The sequence below is a fragment of the Nannospalax galili genome, unplaced genomic scaffold (genome assembly GCF_000622305.1).
Source record: "Nannospalax galili isolate Female #2095 unplaced genomic scaffold, S.galili_v1.0 scaffold717, whole genome shotgun sequence".
NCBI classification, from domain to species: Eukaryota; Metazoa; Chordata; class Mammalia; order Rodentia; family Spalacidae; genus Nannospalax; species Nannospalax galili.
This window is the reverse complement of record NW_008339763.1, coordinates 974,000-990,746: the sequence shown is the minus strand read 5'-3', so window position 1 is coordinate 990,746 and position 16,747 is coordinate 974,000. Positions and strand designations below refer to the sequence as shown.

Genomic DNA, 16,747 nt, shown 5'->3' with positions numbered 1-16,747 from the left:
TGGAGGTGGGTGGTGCTGGCCCCTGGTGGCTAAGAGAGGAGGCTGCTGAAGTCACTTCCTTGGAAAGGCTGCCCCCTGGTCAATGGGAACCAATGCTCTGCTCCCTCCCTCAGGGTTGAAGGGCAAAGCCAATCACCAACTAAGTAGTCTTTGAGTGTTCCCTCGAGAAAGTACCAACCACGTGCTGTCATAGGGGTCAGCCGATTGACAGGTCATCACCTAGACCAGAGAAAGGTCCCAACAGGCCCACCTCGGTGTACCCGCCCTCTGCACTGGGCTGCTCCAGTCATCACTTGGGTTTCCTTCTTGTTTTATTTTTATTTTTTTACGTGTATGAGTATATAGCCATCATGTATGTAAGTGCACTGTGTTGTGCAATGGTGGTCAGAAGAGGGCGTCAGATCCCCTGAAACTAGAGTTAAGGACAGTTTTAGCCACCATGTGGGTGCTGGGAATGGAGCCCAGGTCCTCTGTAAGGGCAGTGACTCTTAGCTGCTGAGCCATCTTTCCAGCCCAGGTTTCCTTGTGATATCCAGCCTCAGCCCAGCGTCTTCACAAGGCCCTGTGCCTCCATCCTGGCTAGGTCACGGTAGTTGAGCTCAGAGCCTCTGCCCTCCCACCAACACACAGATGATCTAGAGCCAAAAGGCAAGGCAAGACCCAAAGGCAAAAGGAAGGTTGGAATTGCTTTTATTGAGGGGCGGACACCGCAGGGCCCCGCCCATGGTCAGATTAGTGTTCTGCCTGGCATCTCCACCTGCCTCCAGCCCAGGGTTAGTGAAACATGCAAAGCTCACTCGGAGGGTGGAGGCTGGCTAGACAGGAGGGTGTCACTGGACAAAACACATGTGAGCACAGATGGACCGGCCAGTGACCCTGGGCTATGAAGGGACCAGGGCTCCCTGGGAGCCAGGTGGGCAGCAACACCCAGACAGGGGATCCACTGGGCCCATGGAGGAGGAGAGATCTGAGATCTGAAGAACCCCCCAGCCTAGCCCAGCCAGAACATCCATCTCTACCCTATGTCGGGTCCTTAGGGCCTAGGTACAAGGGAGGACACAGAAGGCACTTACAAGGGGAGCTGAGGCTGGGAGGCTGAAGCAGAGGCTTAGGTCTTGGAAGATTAAATGTGGGGCAGTGAGCTATAGAGCAGAGCTCCAACAACAGATGGAGGCCAGGGCAGGAGGCTGGGGCCAGACCCAGGCCTTATCTTCCCATGGGGAAGGGGCTTCTCTGGGCAGGCTGGAAGAGACAGTTGGCCCGGGACCCTTCCCTTGCCAGCAAGACCCACTGAGCAAACGGGCCATTCAGGGAAACACACCAGGGAGAAGCAGCTGGCCCAGGAAAGAGGCCCTGAGAGGACTGAGGGCTCTCTGCCCATGGGACTCATCCCAGCTGCCCTCAGCAGCTGGAATTGGCAGGTAGACATCCAGTGGGGTTGGCTTAGGGGGCTGGGGGCCTTTCTCAGATGAAACCCTCCCAGGGGAGACGGGAGTGGTTAGCTGAGTGCCCAGCTCTGGGTTCTCCAAGGCACCTGACTGTGGTGAGTGGAAGGTAAAAGGGAAAGAGGGAGACCCGAGGAGAGTGAGGTGGTCAGTGGGGCTGAGCCAGCCCCGTCCCTCAAGACACCAGCTGTCTGGACAGCAGATATATATCTACTGTGTTAGTCTGGTCTTTTTGGTTAAACCTTAGGCACCGCTTGGGAGGAAGACACCTTTACAAGTTAAAGAAAGACCCCAGTGCCTCGGCAGGGAGCCTGGCCACATGCAGAGCGGGAGAGCAGGGTGCAGGCAGGGCGGGGGGGGGGGTCAAGCCACTGCAGACTCAGGGCCCCCAAGAGAGGCTGAAGGCCCCGAGGTATAGCGGCGGCCATAACCCGAGGAAGAGTAGGAGGATGATGAGAAGGTCATGGAGAAACCGGAGCCCGTGGCATCAAAACTGCCACGGCGGGAGCCAGCCCGGGAGCCTGTGCGTGAACCAGTGCGTGAGCCAGTGGTGGAGCCAGAGCCGCTGACGCTGTAGGGGCTGTAGTAGCCCTTGCTGGACTGGGCAGCAGCCTCCAGCAGCCGCAGCCCTGTGCCCTCCTCTACCATGCTGCGGTCCAGCGCATCCTTGTAGGAGATCTTGAGCTTGGTCTTGGGACATGTGAGGTACTTGGAATAGGCGCTGACGTCACGCAGCTTCTGGGCTGTGCGAGCATCCACGGTGCCACGTTGCAGGGCCTCATCAAGGGGCACACGGCCAGGTGTGTCGGGCTCAATCAGGCCGCCGGTTAGGTACTGCACCTCCAGGAAGCGCTGGCCTGCCTCGTAGTACAGCCAACCCTTCTTCAGGGCCTGGGCAGCTGACATCTTGGTCTTGGTGCGCGGGTCCTCGAACCCACAGAAGGCTTTCTGGGCCAGGTTGATGCGGTCTACCATGATCTTGTCCACCAGGCCCTTGTTGACTGCCTCAGTGACTGGGAAGCGCTCACCAGTGCTGGGGTCAATGATGCCCCCGGTGCAGGCCTGTGCTTCCAGCAGCCTCTGCCCAGTGATATTGTCCACCAGGTTGCGGTGCATGGCCTCTGTGATAGATACCTTTTCCAGAGTCTCTGTGTCCAGGATGCCAGCCACTGGGCCTGTCTCCTCGGTGGGGTCAGACCAGGAGGCCAACTGGGTCCTAGAGACAGCAGGGCTGATAGGGTAGGAGGAAGATGAACCCACAGAGGAGGAGCGGGAGCGGAAGCCACTGGCATTGCCGGAGAGCATGTCAGCAAACTCCGTGATGGAAAGTGTGCCTGCACGGTACTGGTCCAGCGCCGATTTGTCGATGAGGTTTTTGGTGATGGCATCATCGATGTCATACTGGCGACCAGAGCGGCGGTCAATGATCATGGACTTGACCACACCATCTGAGGAGGAGATGGTGATCTCTTCCCACTCACACTCCTGCTCCGACAGCTCCAGGTACGTCTGGTGGTCAATGAGGCCCTTGCGGTAGGCCTCATACACAGACATCTCCTTTCCTGTCTCAGGGTCCACAATCACCACACGGCGCTTGCGCACCGAGGACTTGGAAGATGTCTTCCGCTCTCGCTTCTTCTCCTTCAGTGGCAGGAGACATAGGCCGGTCTGAGGGTCAGTAATACAGCGCTCCATCAGTTGTAAGTAAGTGAGGTTCTCCTCGGTGTTGGGGTCGAAGAAGCCTTTGGTGTCATCCGAGGGGTCTGTCAGGATCTCATTCATCTCCTCATCAAAGAGGCCGCGCTTGTAGGCCACCTCCACAGGGAGCCGATGGCTCTCCTCGGGGTCAATGATGCCGCCAGTGGCGATCTGAGCCTCCAGCAGGCGGATACCATGGTCCTTCAGGATCAGGCCCTTCTTCATGGCCTGGAAGAGGGAGATGAGCTTCCCAGAGTAGGGATCCTTGTAGCCAGTGACAGCACGCTCTGCTGATAGCAACTTGTCCTTGAACTCAGGGCCCACGATACCCATTCGTACAGCCTCCTCCACAGTCAGCTTGAGTCCCTTAATGGGGTCGATGACGTAGCCAGTGGCTGCCTGCGCTTCCAGGAGCTCAAAGGCTGTGCCGGGGCGGATAATACCCTTCTTCATGGCCTGGTAGACAGAGAGCCGCTCCTTGGTAGCATCGACGAAGACACCGGCAATGCAGCTGGTGCCCTCAAGGAACTTCTGCAGGTTCTTGGTGACCTCCTCGATGGAAGTCAGGCCTTCCTGCAGCTGCAACGCCGTGGCCTCGTCCATGACCTGGGAGCGCACCAGCTCCTCCACAGTGATCTGCTTGCGCAGGCCACGGAAGGTCAGCTTGCGGGTGTCTGAGAGCAGCAGGAGCATCTGACCACTGTTTTCATCACGGCGGCACCGCTTGAGGAGCTGCGTGTAGCTGAGGCGCTCATCGGTGGAGGGGTCCACATAGCTGCGCACCTCACTGGGCTCTGACAGCTGGTCATGAGTGTCCTTATTGAGATAGCCACGCTGATAGGCCACCTCCAGGGGCAGGTGGAAGCCCAGGCGGGGATCCACAATGCCGCCTGTGGCCAGCTGGGCATCCAGTAGTCGCAGGGCCTCCTCAGCTGGGATCAGCTCCTTCTTCATGGCCTGGAAGAGTGAGATGGTCTGCTCAGTGTAGGGGTCACGGTAACCAGTAACAGCCCGCTCTGCAGAGAGCAACCGATCATGCAGCTCAGGGCCTACCAGGCCCTTCCGCACAGCCTCGTCCACAGTCAGTCGCTCCCCCTTCACTGGGTCCAGCAGGAAGCCTGTGGCTGCCTGTGCTTCCAGTAACAAGCGTGCCACTTCAGCGTTCAGCAGCCCCTTCTTAAGGGCCTGGTAGATGGTCAGCGTCTGCCTGGAGCCAGGCAGGTAGACTCCGGCCACTGAGCCTGTACCATAGAGGTAACGCCAGGCAGACTCCATCTCTAGAACCTCACGGAGGCTCTTGGTGCCCTCCCGGAACAGGTTGTAGGTCTCAAGGGAGATAATCCGGGCCTCATACAGGTCCTCAGCAGTGAGGCGGCGGCGCACGTAGTCATAGGAGGCCTGGTTCTGCTGGCGGATGATCTCCGTCTTCTCGATGATCTCGATGATGATAATGATCATGCGCTCCTTGGTCACCCGGCCAGCCTGGAAGTCAGCCATGAGACGGGCCCGCTGATCCTCAGGGATCATATCCGATTGCATCACCTCCCACAAGGACATGGTGGAGCCACCTCGGCTGCCACCACCAGGGATGTCAATCTGAGTCTCTTCAAATGCCCTCCGGGTTTCCTCCTCAGTATACACCTGCGTGGTCTCCACCACCTCCGTCTTCTCTGCCCCTTTTAGGGGTAGGAGGCAGAGGCCCGTCTCAGGATCCTCCACACAGCGCCCTAGTAGCTGCAGGTAGGTGAGGTTCTCATGAGTGTTGGGATCAAAGAAGCCCTTGGTATCATCGCTTGGATCTGCCAGCACACGATTCATCTCCTCATCAAAGTAGCCACGCTGGTAGGCCACATCCACAGGCAGGCGGTGGCTGTGCACAGGGTCTATGATACCACCTGTGGCAATCTGGGCCTCCAGCAGGCGGATGGCATGTTCCCTGAGGACCAGGCCCTTCTTCATAGCCTGGAACAGCGAGATAGTACTGCCTGAATAGGGGTCCTTATAGCCAGTGACCGCTTTCTCGGCTGACAGCAGCTTCTCATGAAGTTCAGGACCCACTACTCCTGCCTTCACAGCCTCGTGGACGTACAGGCGCTGGTTACGTACAGGGTCCACTAGAAAACCAGTGGCTGCCTGGGCCTCCAGCAGGAGTGTGGCTGTGCTAGGTCTGAGGAGGCCCCGGCGCATGGCCTCATATATGGTCACTTTCTCCTTGGAGTCCTCCAGGTAGATGCCAGCCAGGCAGCCACTGCCCTGTAGCAGCGTCCGCACAGAGCCCACCTCTGACAGATCTTTGACTGATATCTTGCCATCCTTGAGCTGATCAAACTGAGATCTGCTGAGGACCTTGGCGGCCAGGAGTTCACTGGCTGGTACAGGGGCACGGAGGCCGCTGAAGGACAGCCGTTCCTGCCGCTGGGTCTCCACCTCCTCGACAATGGTGATGAGGATCTTGATGACCTTCTCCACGGTGACCCTGCCTGTGCGGAACTGTCGCAGCAGCTCCTGCCGCTGTTCCTCTGTGAAGTACTCAGAGCTGATGAGCTCCCACACTGTCATTGCCCTGCCCTTGAAGCTGCCCACAGGAACCTCCACCGTGGCCTTCTCAAAGGTCTCACGGGCCTGGAGCTCAGAGTAGATCTCCTCCTGCCGAGCCCGGGCAGCCTTCTCTGAGAGTGGCAGCAGGCTCAGGCCGGTCAGCTGGTCAGATCGGCACCGCTGCTGGAGCTGGCTGTAGGTGACTGGCTCCCGTGTGCTCGGGTCAAGGTAGACTCTGGCATCGTCCCTGGGTGACGACAGCGCCCTGTTCGTCTCTTTGTCCAGGAAGCCCCGGACGTAGGCAACATCCAAGGGCACACGATGGCTCTTGCTGGGGTCCACAATGCCACCAGTGGACAACTGGGCATCCAGCAGGCGCAGGCCCTGCCCCTGGGGGATGAGACCCTTCTTCAGGGCCTGGAACAAGGAGACACTCTGTCCTGAGTACGGGTCCCTATAGCCTGTCACAGCCTTCTCAGCTGACAGGAGCTTCTCATGCAACTCAGGGCCCACCAGGCCAGCACGCACCGCCTCATCCACAGTCAGCCGGGCACTGGTGGCAGGGTCGATGATGTGCCCGGTGCCGGCCTGGGCCTCTAGCAAGGCCATGGCCACATCTGACTGCAGCAGGTCTTTCTTCAAGGCCTCATAGATGCTCAGCTTCTGCCCTGCTTCTTCCAACCACACACCCGCAATGACACTGGTACCCCGCAGGGCCCGTCGCACACTGTCTGCTTCGGCCACCTCCCTCACAGAACGCTCACCCCGCTGCAACTGCTGGTAGAGGTCTTGGTTGATGACCCCGCTCTCCAACAACTCAGCAGCAGGCACAAGGGCACGGAGGCCCTCAAAGCAGAGCTGGTCCTTCCGCTCATGCTCCTCCACCACCGTGATGACAATCTTGATGATCTTCTCCACTGTGATGCGACCTGTGCGGAACTGACGCAGCAGATCCCGCCGCTGCTCTGCCGTGAAGTACTCTGAATTGATGATCTCCCAGATGGTCACAGTCTTGCCCTGGAACTTGCCAAATGGTGCAGACACAGTGGCCTTCTCAAAGACATCACGGGCCTCTGAGTCAGTGTAGACCAGCTCGCCACCCTTGGCAGCCTTATCTGTGAGTGGCAGGAGGAGCAAGCCCGTCTCCGGGTCCTCCACACAGCGCTCCAGCAGCTGCAGGTAGGTGAGGTTCTCATGCGTGTTGGGATCGAAGAAGCCCTTGGTGTCATCACTTGGGTCAGCCAAGATGCGGTTCATCTCCTCATCGAAGTAGCCACGCTGGTAGGCCACATCCACCGGCACACGGTGGCTGTGCACAGGGTCTATGATGCCGCCCGTAGCGATCTGGGCCTCCAGCAGGCGGATGCCGTGGTCCCTGACGATGAGATCCTTCTTCATGGCCTGGAAGAGGGAGATCTGCTCCCCGGTGTAGGGGTCCTTATAGCCGGTGACGGCACGCTCAGCTGAGAGGAGCTTGTGGTGCAGCTCAGGGCCCACAACGCCCTCCTTCACAGCCTCATTGACAGTCAGCCGCTGGTTCCTCACAGGGTCCAGCAGGAAGCCTGAGGCTGCCTGGGCCTCAAGCAGGATGAGAGCTGTGCCCGGGCTCAGCAGCTGCCTCTGTAGGGCTGCGTAGACACTCAGTTTCTCATTGGTGGGCTTCAGCAGCAGTCCTGCAATGCTGCTGTGGCCCTTCAGGTACTGGTGCACATCCTCCCGCTGCATAAGGTCAGCCACCGTGGTGTGGCCCTGTGCTAGCTGCTGCAGCTCCTCCATGCTCAGAATGCCTGCCTCCTGTAGCTGCTGCGCAGGCACCCTCTGCCGTAACCCCTCGAAGGTATGCTCGGGCTCCACCTCCACAGCTGGGCCATCAAGGGCGTCCCGGCCATTGGGCAGGGCTTTTGTGGCAGCAGCCTGGGCGGTGGCGATCTCCTCAGAGTGTGCCAGTGCAGCCCGGTGCTCTTCCTCCAGACGCTGTAGCCGCTCTCGTAGCCTCTGGTTCTCCTCAGCCAGTAGCTTCTCTTGCTGCTGCCGCTGCTGCTCCAAACGCTGCAGCTCCTCTTGCTTGCGCCGCACGCCCTCCTCCGCCTCACGCTGCCGCCGCCGGGCCTCCTCCATGCTGGCCACCAGCTCCTGTTTCTCCTGCTCCATCTGCTGCTGCTGCTTCCGCTGCTCCTCACGCAGCTGTTGTGCCTTAGCCACCTCACCCTGGAAAAGCTGCTCTAGCTTGGCCTTCTCCTGCTCGATGAAGCGCTCCCGCTGTAGCAGACTGTCCTTCTCAGACAGAAAGCTCTTCTGCAGGGCCTGCGTCTCCTGCATCATCTGTTCCTGCTGCACTGTCTGCATCTGTGGAGGCGTGGGAAAAGGAGGGCAGCTGTCAAAGGATGGAGACCCAGAAGTACCCACCACCCTACCCCAGGGTGGACCACCCCACACCGGCCTGCCCGCCCGCCTGCGAGGAGGGAGGGCGGTACCTCCTCGGACTTGAGCTGCAGCAACTTGGCTTCCTGCTTAAGCTTCTCCTTCTCGCGCTCGAGCTCCGCAATGGCCTCCCTTAGGCGCTCGGCATCGTGGTCACTCTGCTGTCGCTGGATCTCGAGCGTTTGCACCAATGTCACCTTCTCCTGCGTGGCAAGTTCAGTGCGGTGCAGCTTTTCACCAATCTCTTCAGCCTGCTTCCGGAAGCGCTGGGCATCCTCCTCTGCACGGGCCTGGGCCCGGCTCATCTCAGCCATGCGCAGCTTGAGGCGCTCGGCCTCTGCGCTCATCTCCAGCTGCCGCTGCCGCTCTGCCTCCAGAGTCCGCTGGAAGCCCTGTGTTTCCTGTGCCAACTGCTGAGCCATTTGCTCCTTGTCCTCCTGCAGCCTCCTGGCCTGCTCCTGTGCGAGGTCCTTCTGCTGCTGCAGCAGCTCGGCCTCGGCCTTGAGCCGCGTGGCCTCCTGCACAGCCTGCATCTTCTCCTTCAGCATTTTCTCTGCCAGGGCCCGCTGCTGCGCCAGGTCCTCTTCTGCTAGCTGCCGCAGCCGTGCGGCCTCCTGGGCTGCCACACTCAGCCGAGCAGCCTCCTCTGCCACCTGTTTCATCTTCTCCGCCTCTTCCTCCAGGAAGCGCTGTGTGTTGTCCTTGTCACGCAGGATGAGCGCACGGTTCTCAGCCTCGATACGTGCCTTGAGCTTGCCCAGCTCCTCCATCTGCACGCGCACAGAGAAGAGCTCCTCCTCTACCTGGCTGCGCTGCCGGGCTGCCTCCGTCACCTCGGCCTTGAGCCGCTGCAGCTCCTCATCCAGGATGCTCTTCTGGTGGTCAGTCTCCTCCAGCTGCAGCCTGAGCGTTGTCAGCTCCTGCTCCACCTGGGCCTTCTGCCGCAGAGTCTGCTCTGCAAACTTCTTATGCTTCTCCATCTCTGCATCAGCTGCCTGCTTCTGCTTCAACGCCGCCTGCTCCGCCTGTGCCCGGCGCACTGCCTCCTGCTCGGCTTCCTTGCGCAGCTTCTCCGCAGCTGCCTGGGCCTGGGCCTGGGCCTGCGCCTGTTCCTCTGCCGACTGCTTCAGTCGCTCCGCCTCCTCCACTTGTCTCCGAGATTGCGCGGCCTCGCGCTCGGCCTGCTCCCGGGCCTCCTCGGCCTCCTCAGCAGCACGGCGCGCCGCCTCTGCCTCGTTCCGCAGCCGTTCCAGCATGCTCTGCTCTTGCTGAAGTGTCTGCTGCAGCTCCTCCTCCCGCTGCTGCACCGCAAAGGCATGCGCCTTCTCCTCGGCCTGCAGCCGCTTCTGAGCAGCCTCCTGGGCCAGCTGCAGCTGCCGTGCCGACTCCTGCTCTGCTCGCTCCCGAAGGCGCCGTGCCTCCTCCACCTTGGCTTTGAGCCGATCAACCTCCTCCAGTGCAGCCTTGCGCTGCCGCGCGGCTTCTTCCTCAGCCGCCAGGCTCTTCTGCACACGTTCCTCGGCCTCACGGCGCCTCTGCTCCTCCTCGGCGGCCAACTGCCGCTGCCGCGCGGCCTCCAACTCAGCCTGCTCCTTGCTGCGCAGCGTGTCCTCTGCGTTGCTGCGAATGCGGCCCAGTTCTAGCTCCAGCTCTGCCTTGCCGGCGGCTGCCTTCTCAAAGCTCGCCTTCAGCGCCATGATCTCCTCCTCCACCTGCCGCCGCTGCCGCAGCGTATCTTCCACCAGCCCCTTCTGCCGTTCCAGCTCACTTTCGGACGCCTTGCGCAGCTGGGCCAAGCGCTCCTCTATGTCGGCCTTGTGCAGCGCAGCCTGCTCCTCCAGCCGTCGCCGCTGGAAGGCCTCGTCTTCAGCCAGACGCCGCAAGCGCTCATTTTCCGCTTCCTTCTCCTTGAGTGCAATCTCTGCCTCAGTCTTGAGCCGTGTGGCCTCGCTGATGGCCGCCAGCTTCTCCGCAAGCACCCGCTCTGCCTCGGCCCGCTGGCGCGTGGCATCCTCCTCCGCCAGCTGCCGCTGCCGCTTGGCCTCCTCGGCCAGGGCCCGTAGGCGGGCTGCCTCCTCGGCCAACTCGCGAAACCGGCCCGCTTCGGCCTCCAGCCTCTGCTTGGACTTCTCGCTGCTGGAGCGAGATTCCTCCTCGGCGCGAGCCTTGCTGGCCAGCAGCACCTCCATCTCCGCCCGCACCTTGGCCAGCTCGGCCTCCAGCTCTTGGCGCTTCTGCGTGGCCGCAGTCGCCTCACGCTGCAGCCGAGCCAGCTCCTCCTCCAGCAGCTGCCGCTGCTGCTCCCCCTGCTCGGTCTCCGCCCGCAGGCGGATCAGCTCCTGCTCTGCCGCCAGGCGCTGCTGTGCAGTGCCCTCTGCCAGCTGCCGCTGCTTCTCCAGCTCCTGTTCGGCCAGCTCTCGCTGCCTCACAGCCTGCTCCTCCGCCTTGCCACGCCGCCGTGCCTCGCGCTCCGCCTCTTCCTTCTGCTTCTCGGCGTCGGCCTGCGCCAGGCTCTTCTGCTGCGCCACCTCTTCTGCCTGCAGCCGCAGCCGCAGCGCTTCGTTGGCCTTTAGCTGCCAGCGCTCCAGCTCCCGCTCGGCGTCCTCGCGAGCACGCTCGGCCTCGGCTTGCTGCTGCGCCCGCCGCTCGGCCTCCTCGCGCAGCTGGGCCACGGTCACGTGCTCCTCCTGCAGGGTGCGCTCCAGCTGCGCCGTCTTCTCCGCGAAGGAGGCACGCTTGCTCTGCAGCTCTGCCTCTGCGCTGCGCTGCGCCGTCTCCAGCGCTACCTGGACTTGGCGTGCCCGCTCTGCCTCTGCCTGCCGCAGCCGCCGCTCAGCTTCCTCCGCCTGCAGCCGAAGTTCCTCCAGGGCCTGCAGGGCCCGCTGTTTCTCTCGAGCGGCCTCGGCCTCGGCCTTCACGCGCAAGGCCAGCTCTGCCTCTGCCTGCCGCTTGCGCTGGCTCTCATCTTGCACCTGTCTCCTCAAGCGCTCAGCTTCCTCCTGAGCCTGCCGTTTCTGGGCTTCTGCCTCCTCCGCCCGAGCGCGCAGAGCCTGCAGCTCACCCTCCGCCCCTCCACGCTGACGCTCTGTTGTCTCCAGCTGCAGACGCACCACACGGATCTCTTCCTCGATGCGTAGCCGGCTGCGCTCAGCGGCCTCCACCTGCTGGGCCTTGGCCTGGATCTCTGCCTCTGAGCTCTGCCGCAGATGCTGCAGTTCCTCCTGTATGCTGCGCTTCTGCTGCTGTGCATCCACTGCTGCCTCCTCACGACGCGCCACCTCCTCCTGCATGCGCCGCTGCAGTTCCTGTGCCTCCAGCTCAGCCTGCGCCTTGGCCTTGGCATGGGCCTCGGCTAGCTGCCGCTGCTTTTCCAGCGCGGCCTCCACCTCGGCCAGCCGCTCCCGCTCCTCTGCCCGCTGTTGCTCAGCCAGCCTCTGTGGGCGGCGGCAGAGATAGGAAGAGAACCAGAGACAGTGTGAGCGTGGGGCAGGCGCCAGGCACGCACAGGACACGGTGGGTACCACCACAGTTCACTTGGACAGCGCGATTTGAGGGGTCAGGGAAGACAGAGGTCCCAGCCCGGCCAAGGAGACAGCGTGCACCCGCCCAGGGCACTCAGACAGCGAGCACAGCAGCCCCACCATGCTCACCAGCCTGGGGAAGGAGGCCCAGGCGTCCTCCCCTCTTCCCGCAGACAGGCGACGGAGACAGATGGACAGGGAGAGAGAGAGAAAGAGCAAAGCAGGAGGCTCGCAGGGCCTGCAAGCCATACCCACCAGACCTGCCTGACTTCTACCAGACCCTACAGGCCGGCTTCCACCACCAGATCCCTCTCCGCTCACAGGGAGCTGTTCCCAAAGCCCAGCAGGGTGGGGCATGGTGAGACAGCACGAGTAGGAACAGCGGTATAGACCGGAGCCAGCTCAGTGGGCCTCCCAAGCCAGCAAAGAGGCGGCAAGAGCTTCAGGCAGGCCAACAGCAAGGTCACCGGGAGTTAAGGAACTGTGACAGGTGCCACCACGACTGACCAAGGTACCCCAGGATCCCTCTCTTCCAGACCCCGTGGCCCAATACACCAACTCTTGCCAGAGCAAGAGGCCAAGTGACACCAATACAGATTCCCCAGGAAGAACACGCACGAGAGCCAGAGGGAGGCGGGTGGGAATGCTCGCCAAGAAGTGAGGAGGCACTAGCCACCATGAGAGCAGAGCAGTGCCAGGTCAAGGTGGGTCCACAAGTAAGGGCAGCCTGGGCAGCCGTGCTGGGGGAGGGGGACACTGGGCAGCACCAGGCAGGGGTGTGGAGTGAACTGCAACAAGTGGTCTCCATCTGAGGTACTATGAAGCTGAGGTTCCCATGGGCTGTATTTGGGATCGGGAGGGAGGACATCCCCCACCCAGCCCACATAGCTCCAGCCATACCTCCTCCTCCTCCATGCGGCGCAAGGTCTCGCCGATGAACTTGATATACTGACTTGTGAGTGTGGTCAGCTCACTGTAGCGTGTACGCAGATCCACATACTGGGGGAGAGTGGAAGTCAATCAGCCTTGTTGGGAACTGACCCCATGAGGTCCATCTAGCTTCTTGCCCAGTTTAGGCTTGGCCCACCTCCATCCTACCTCCTGGATGACACTCTCCGACCCAGACTGGACCTTCGGCTTCTTGGCTGGGGAGGCCACAGGCTCGAGCTGTGCCTTGTAGGTGACCAGCTGGAGTTCATAGTCCTATAAGTACAAATGGTCATCAGCTGCCAGTTCTGCCCTACTGGTCATCTGGGCTGCCCTCCCTAAACACACACGCATGCACGCAAGCACACACTCATGCACATTGCCTCACAGACGTTCCCTGGCATAGCCCAGCCTCGAGAGGGTCTCTCCCCAGAGTCCAGTGCTTGCTCAATTGGCAAGTGTGCCTAGGCTGTAAGTTTGGGACCTGAGAGGCCTCACCTTGATGGCATTGATGTACTGCTTGGCGAACCTTTGGCATTCCTCCACCTTCTCGCCATGGCGCTCAATCTCCTCCAGCAGGGCCTGAGAGAGGACGGTGGTCAGTGTCGGGCTACAGGCTGCACCCCATCACATACCAGGTCTATTCTGGGCCTACCTTCTCCTGCCTCAGTTGTTCCCTTGCAGCCTGGACATTAGCCATGGGCACAGCCTGGATCTGCTCCTGCCGCTGCTTGGCATCCCGGAGCCAGGCACTCAGAGGGTCTGCGCTCTCACGGTAGTACCGCAGCTGACGGCCCAGTTGCTCAAGCTCACGCTGCCGCACATCAGTCTGGGCCAGCACTGCCTGCCAGCGCTCCAGCAGCTGGGAGACACGCTCTCGCCAGCGCTCCACCTCCACATCCCGCTCTCCGTGCCGCTGCTGCAGCCGCTCGCCAACCTCGCGTGCCCCCCGCAGCTCCTCTCTCAGGGCATCGAACACAGGCTGCTGTGCCTCTGCCTGGGCTCGCAGCTTCTGTTGGGCAAGGTAGGGACGTTGCCCTTTCAGCAACCTACTGACCCCTCTCCCCAGTGAAGCACAAGTCCCAAAATGGTACCTTTAGTGAGGCTTTGGTGGCTTCAAGCTCCGGGAGAGTGGCAGGCACAGCCTGGGCCTCCTTGAGCTGCTCCTCATGGGCTTTAAGAACCTCCTCGGCCCCCTGGGTGCTGCGAATCACCAGGCTGATGGTCTTGAGTCTGGGTGAAGGATCATTAGGCTCAGAGCCAGGGCACATGGGGGCTCAAGCAACACACCCTGGAACCGCTAGGTGCCTCTAGCCACACCCAGCGCCAGCCTGGCAAGAGCCCAGTAGTCAGCCAACACCTGTGGTCAGCAGCTTCACGTGAACAAAAGAGCCTTAAGAAGGTGTTCACTTAAGCTGCAGTTGGAAGTCCTGGAGGGAGGATGCCCCAGCCACCTTCCAGCTCAAGACTTGCTGAACAAATCCAGGTGGGAAGGGCACCATGTGCCCGACAGTAATGTTCTTCTCAAGCAGTACATTAGCTTTTGTGAATAAAGGGTGGATGTACTACATAATACAGTAATACATGTTAAAAACAAATGCTGACGCCTAGGAAGACCATCGAGGCAGATGCCACAGTACACTTCTGAAAGTCAGTTCCTGTGAATGGCCTGCAGTGCCTCCAAATCAAAATATGCTGAAATAGGGCTGGAGAGATGGCACAGCAGCTAAGAGCACTGACTGCTCTTCTAGAGGACCCAGGTTCGATAACCAGCACCCACATGGCAGATAACAACCATCCGTAACTCCAGTTCCAAGAGATCCAAAACCCTCCTCTGTCCTCCTCAGGTACTGCATGACATGGGTGCTCTTGCATACATGCATGCAATTTACTTGTACACATAAAATAATAGGGTATTTTTTAAATATGCTGAAATGAACAGAAAGGAAAGGGCAGGAGCCCTGCTGCTGGGCACAGGAGACAGGCAGGGAACAGCTGGGCCCTGAAAGGAATCTCATGCCACCAAGAACTCAAGCAAGAGAGGACCCTAAGAGGATGAGGTCAGGAGGCCTGGAGAGCCTCTTACTGCCCTGTCCCTCCTCTAATGTACAGTCCTAGCTACTCTCAGGTCTCCATTATTCTCCATCAAGAAACTTGTCTCTCAAAGTGACCAAGGCCATCTGTGTGGTGGGTCCCTCCCTTTTAACCCACCGGCCTGGCCGCACCTGGCAGCTCTCCCTCCCTCCCATGTTCCCTTCTATCCACAACATGGACCGTCCTCTGTTCCAACCCGTTCTCTCCCCTCACTCCTCACTCAGCTGGCTGCTGGCTGGTGTCCCCAAGTCCATGACTTCCATTCTTGGCACCCAGTAGTCAGCACTGTGTCCTTTACCCCACAACCCCACACCTCACAATCCCATTAACAGAAGTCTTGTGGGTACAATCTTCAAAATGCATCAGGATCTGAGCAAGTCTTTTCACCACCATCCCCTGACCAGGTCACCCAACTGCCCCCAGCCCCTTTGCCTCCCCTATCCTCTTTTTCCTCTGCTCTAACACATCTGAGCTCACTGCCCTCATCAGAGCCTGACCCACCCAACCCCTCAATCTGCACAGGAGCACTCACTTCTCCAGATAGATGGCAGACAAGCTGCGGACTTGTTCCAGCTTGCCCAGCGTCAATTCCAGCTCTGAGCGCAGAGTAGGGGCAGCAGGTGATGGTTCTGGCAAGGCCAGGACTTTCTCAGCCTCTGCAGAGAGTCGGGCAACCCCCTTGCCCAGCCCTTCCACCTCAGCTTGTGCTTTCTGTGGAGAGACGGAGTAGGGGCATGTTGATCAGCAAAGCCCAACACCCAGGATGCCTTGGAGGCGAAGGAGGTGCAGGCAGATAGGGAGAATGAGCAAGGAACGGGGACAGCGCCTGCCTGTTGCTCTGCGATGCGCTGGGCGCACTCCCGAGCAGGTTCTTTGTCCAGCGGCAGCCGCAGACGGTGCACAATGCGAGTCTCGCAAGCCTCCAGCTGCAGTCGGATATCCTTGAGCTCCGAGATGCAGTGCTGACAGCGAGACTCCTCCTGCTCGCCTGGGGAAGCAGCCAGGTCACTCTGCTGGCTCACCTACCTCCTGCCTGCCTGCCTGCCACCCTACCAGGCCCTGACCACCCCATACCCTGCTCCAGGCTCTGTAGCAGCTGCTGGTAGTGGCGGCTGCAGGATCCATACTCCCGCTCTGCTGCCAGCCGGTCCTCAGGCCCAAAGCCACCGGCATCCTGGCTGTCTCGCAGGAAGGCCTGGTAGTGCAGCTCCAGACTGCGCAGGGCTTGGCGCTGCTCCTCTGGCTTCAGTGTGCGGAACTGGAGGTGGCACACAGAGTTGAGCATGGAGCCAAGCCAGTTGGTGCCCACAAGACACCATCTCCATCTCCCTTCCTTCCCAGTGCCCACGGCCAGTGTGCAGTCCTACCGTGACCAAAGACCAGGAACGGATAAGCTGGACATCACGGCTGAGGCTCTGCCATGCCAGAAGACTCTTCATGTCTACATGCAACTGGTGCCACAGCGCAACCAGTGCCTGGTGCTGGGCCTCCAGCCTGGTAGACAAGGGTCACCACAGTCAGGGGTGCCTAGAGCCCTTTTCACTGTCCACAGATTCCCCTCCAGCTGTGAACCCCCAGGTCACCCACCTGGTGATGGCATCCAGGGCCTCCTGGTTGGGTGGTGGCACAAGAAAGCACACAGAGGGCACGGCAGCCTCACTGCTGGAGCTGCTGAGCACTTTCCAATGGGATGGCTGGGCGGGACCGACCAGCTGGCACTGGTCACCTTTGTGCACGGTCACCTGGGACAGCCAGAGTAGGTAACAATGTGGCCATGCCTATACCCCACCCACCTCCTCTTGATTGGGCACAGCCTGGCTCAGCCTTTTACCTCCACCTGCTTGTAGTCACACACAGCCAGCAAGGGTACATGGCCCCGCACAGGGTGGGTGGGGTTGCGTGGTTTCAGCTGCACAATGGCCTTGGCCCGCTTGGCCAGGCCTGAGAGGTGCCCCTTGTACTCATTTAGCTGCTCCTTTTCGTCCTGTGGGGAGGGGAGGTTCAGGGTCAACCCATCTGGCTCTGGATGCAGGGATACCTGGCCTAGTAGGCAGCAGACACCCCCAACATCCCTGGATAGGTTGGGGGAGGAGGGACTTCCCT

At 60.6% G+C, this 16,747-nt stretch overlaps 1 protein-coding gene across 9 annotated transcripts in view; it reads right to left on the bottom strand.

Annotated features, from left to right (window-relative positions):
• Positions 1-673: 673 nt before the first annotated feature.
• Plec (plectin) overlaps positions 674-16,747 on the bottom strand; it is a 54,763-nt gene continuing 38,689 nt past the window's right edge. For all 9 annotated transcript variants that reach the window (XM_029564211.1, XM_017798533.2, XM_017798529.2 and 6 more), the window contains 13 exons: positions 16,476-16,628; positions 16,232-16,386; positions 16,012-16,138; positions 15,719-15,902; positions 15,475-15,632; positions 15,177-15,355; positions 13,645-13,783; positions 13,206-13,562; positions 13,049-13,132; positions 12,722-12,826; positions 12,524-12,622; positions 8,156-11,536; positions 674-8,027 (listed from right to left, as the gene is read on the bottom strand). In XM_029564211.1, the coding sequence (XP_029420071.1) occupies positions 1,809-8,027; positions 8,156-11,536; positions 12,524-12,622; positions 12,722-12,826; positions 13,049-13,132; positions 13,206-13,562; positions 13,645-13,783; positions 15,177-15,355; positions 15,475-15,632; positions 15,719-15,902; positions 16,012-16,138; positions 16,232-16,386; positions 16,476-16,628 (11,340 nt within the window). In that variant the 3' untranslated portion in view covers positions 674-1,808. The remainder of the gene's footprint in view (positions 8,028-8,155; positions 11,537-12,523; positions 12,623-12,721; positions 12,827-13,048; positions 13,133-13,205; positions 13,563-13,644; positions 13,784-15,176; positions 15,356-15,474; positions 15,633-15,718; positions 15,903-16,011; positions 16,139-16,231; positions 16,387-16,475; positions 16,629-16,747) is intronic.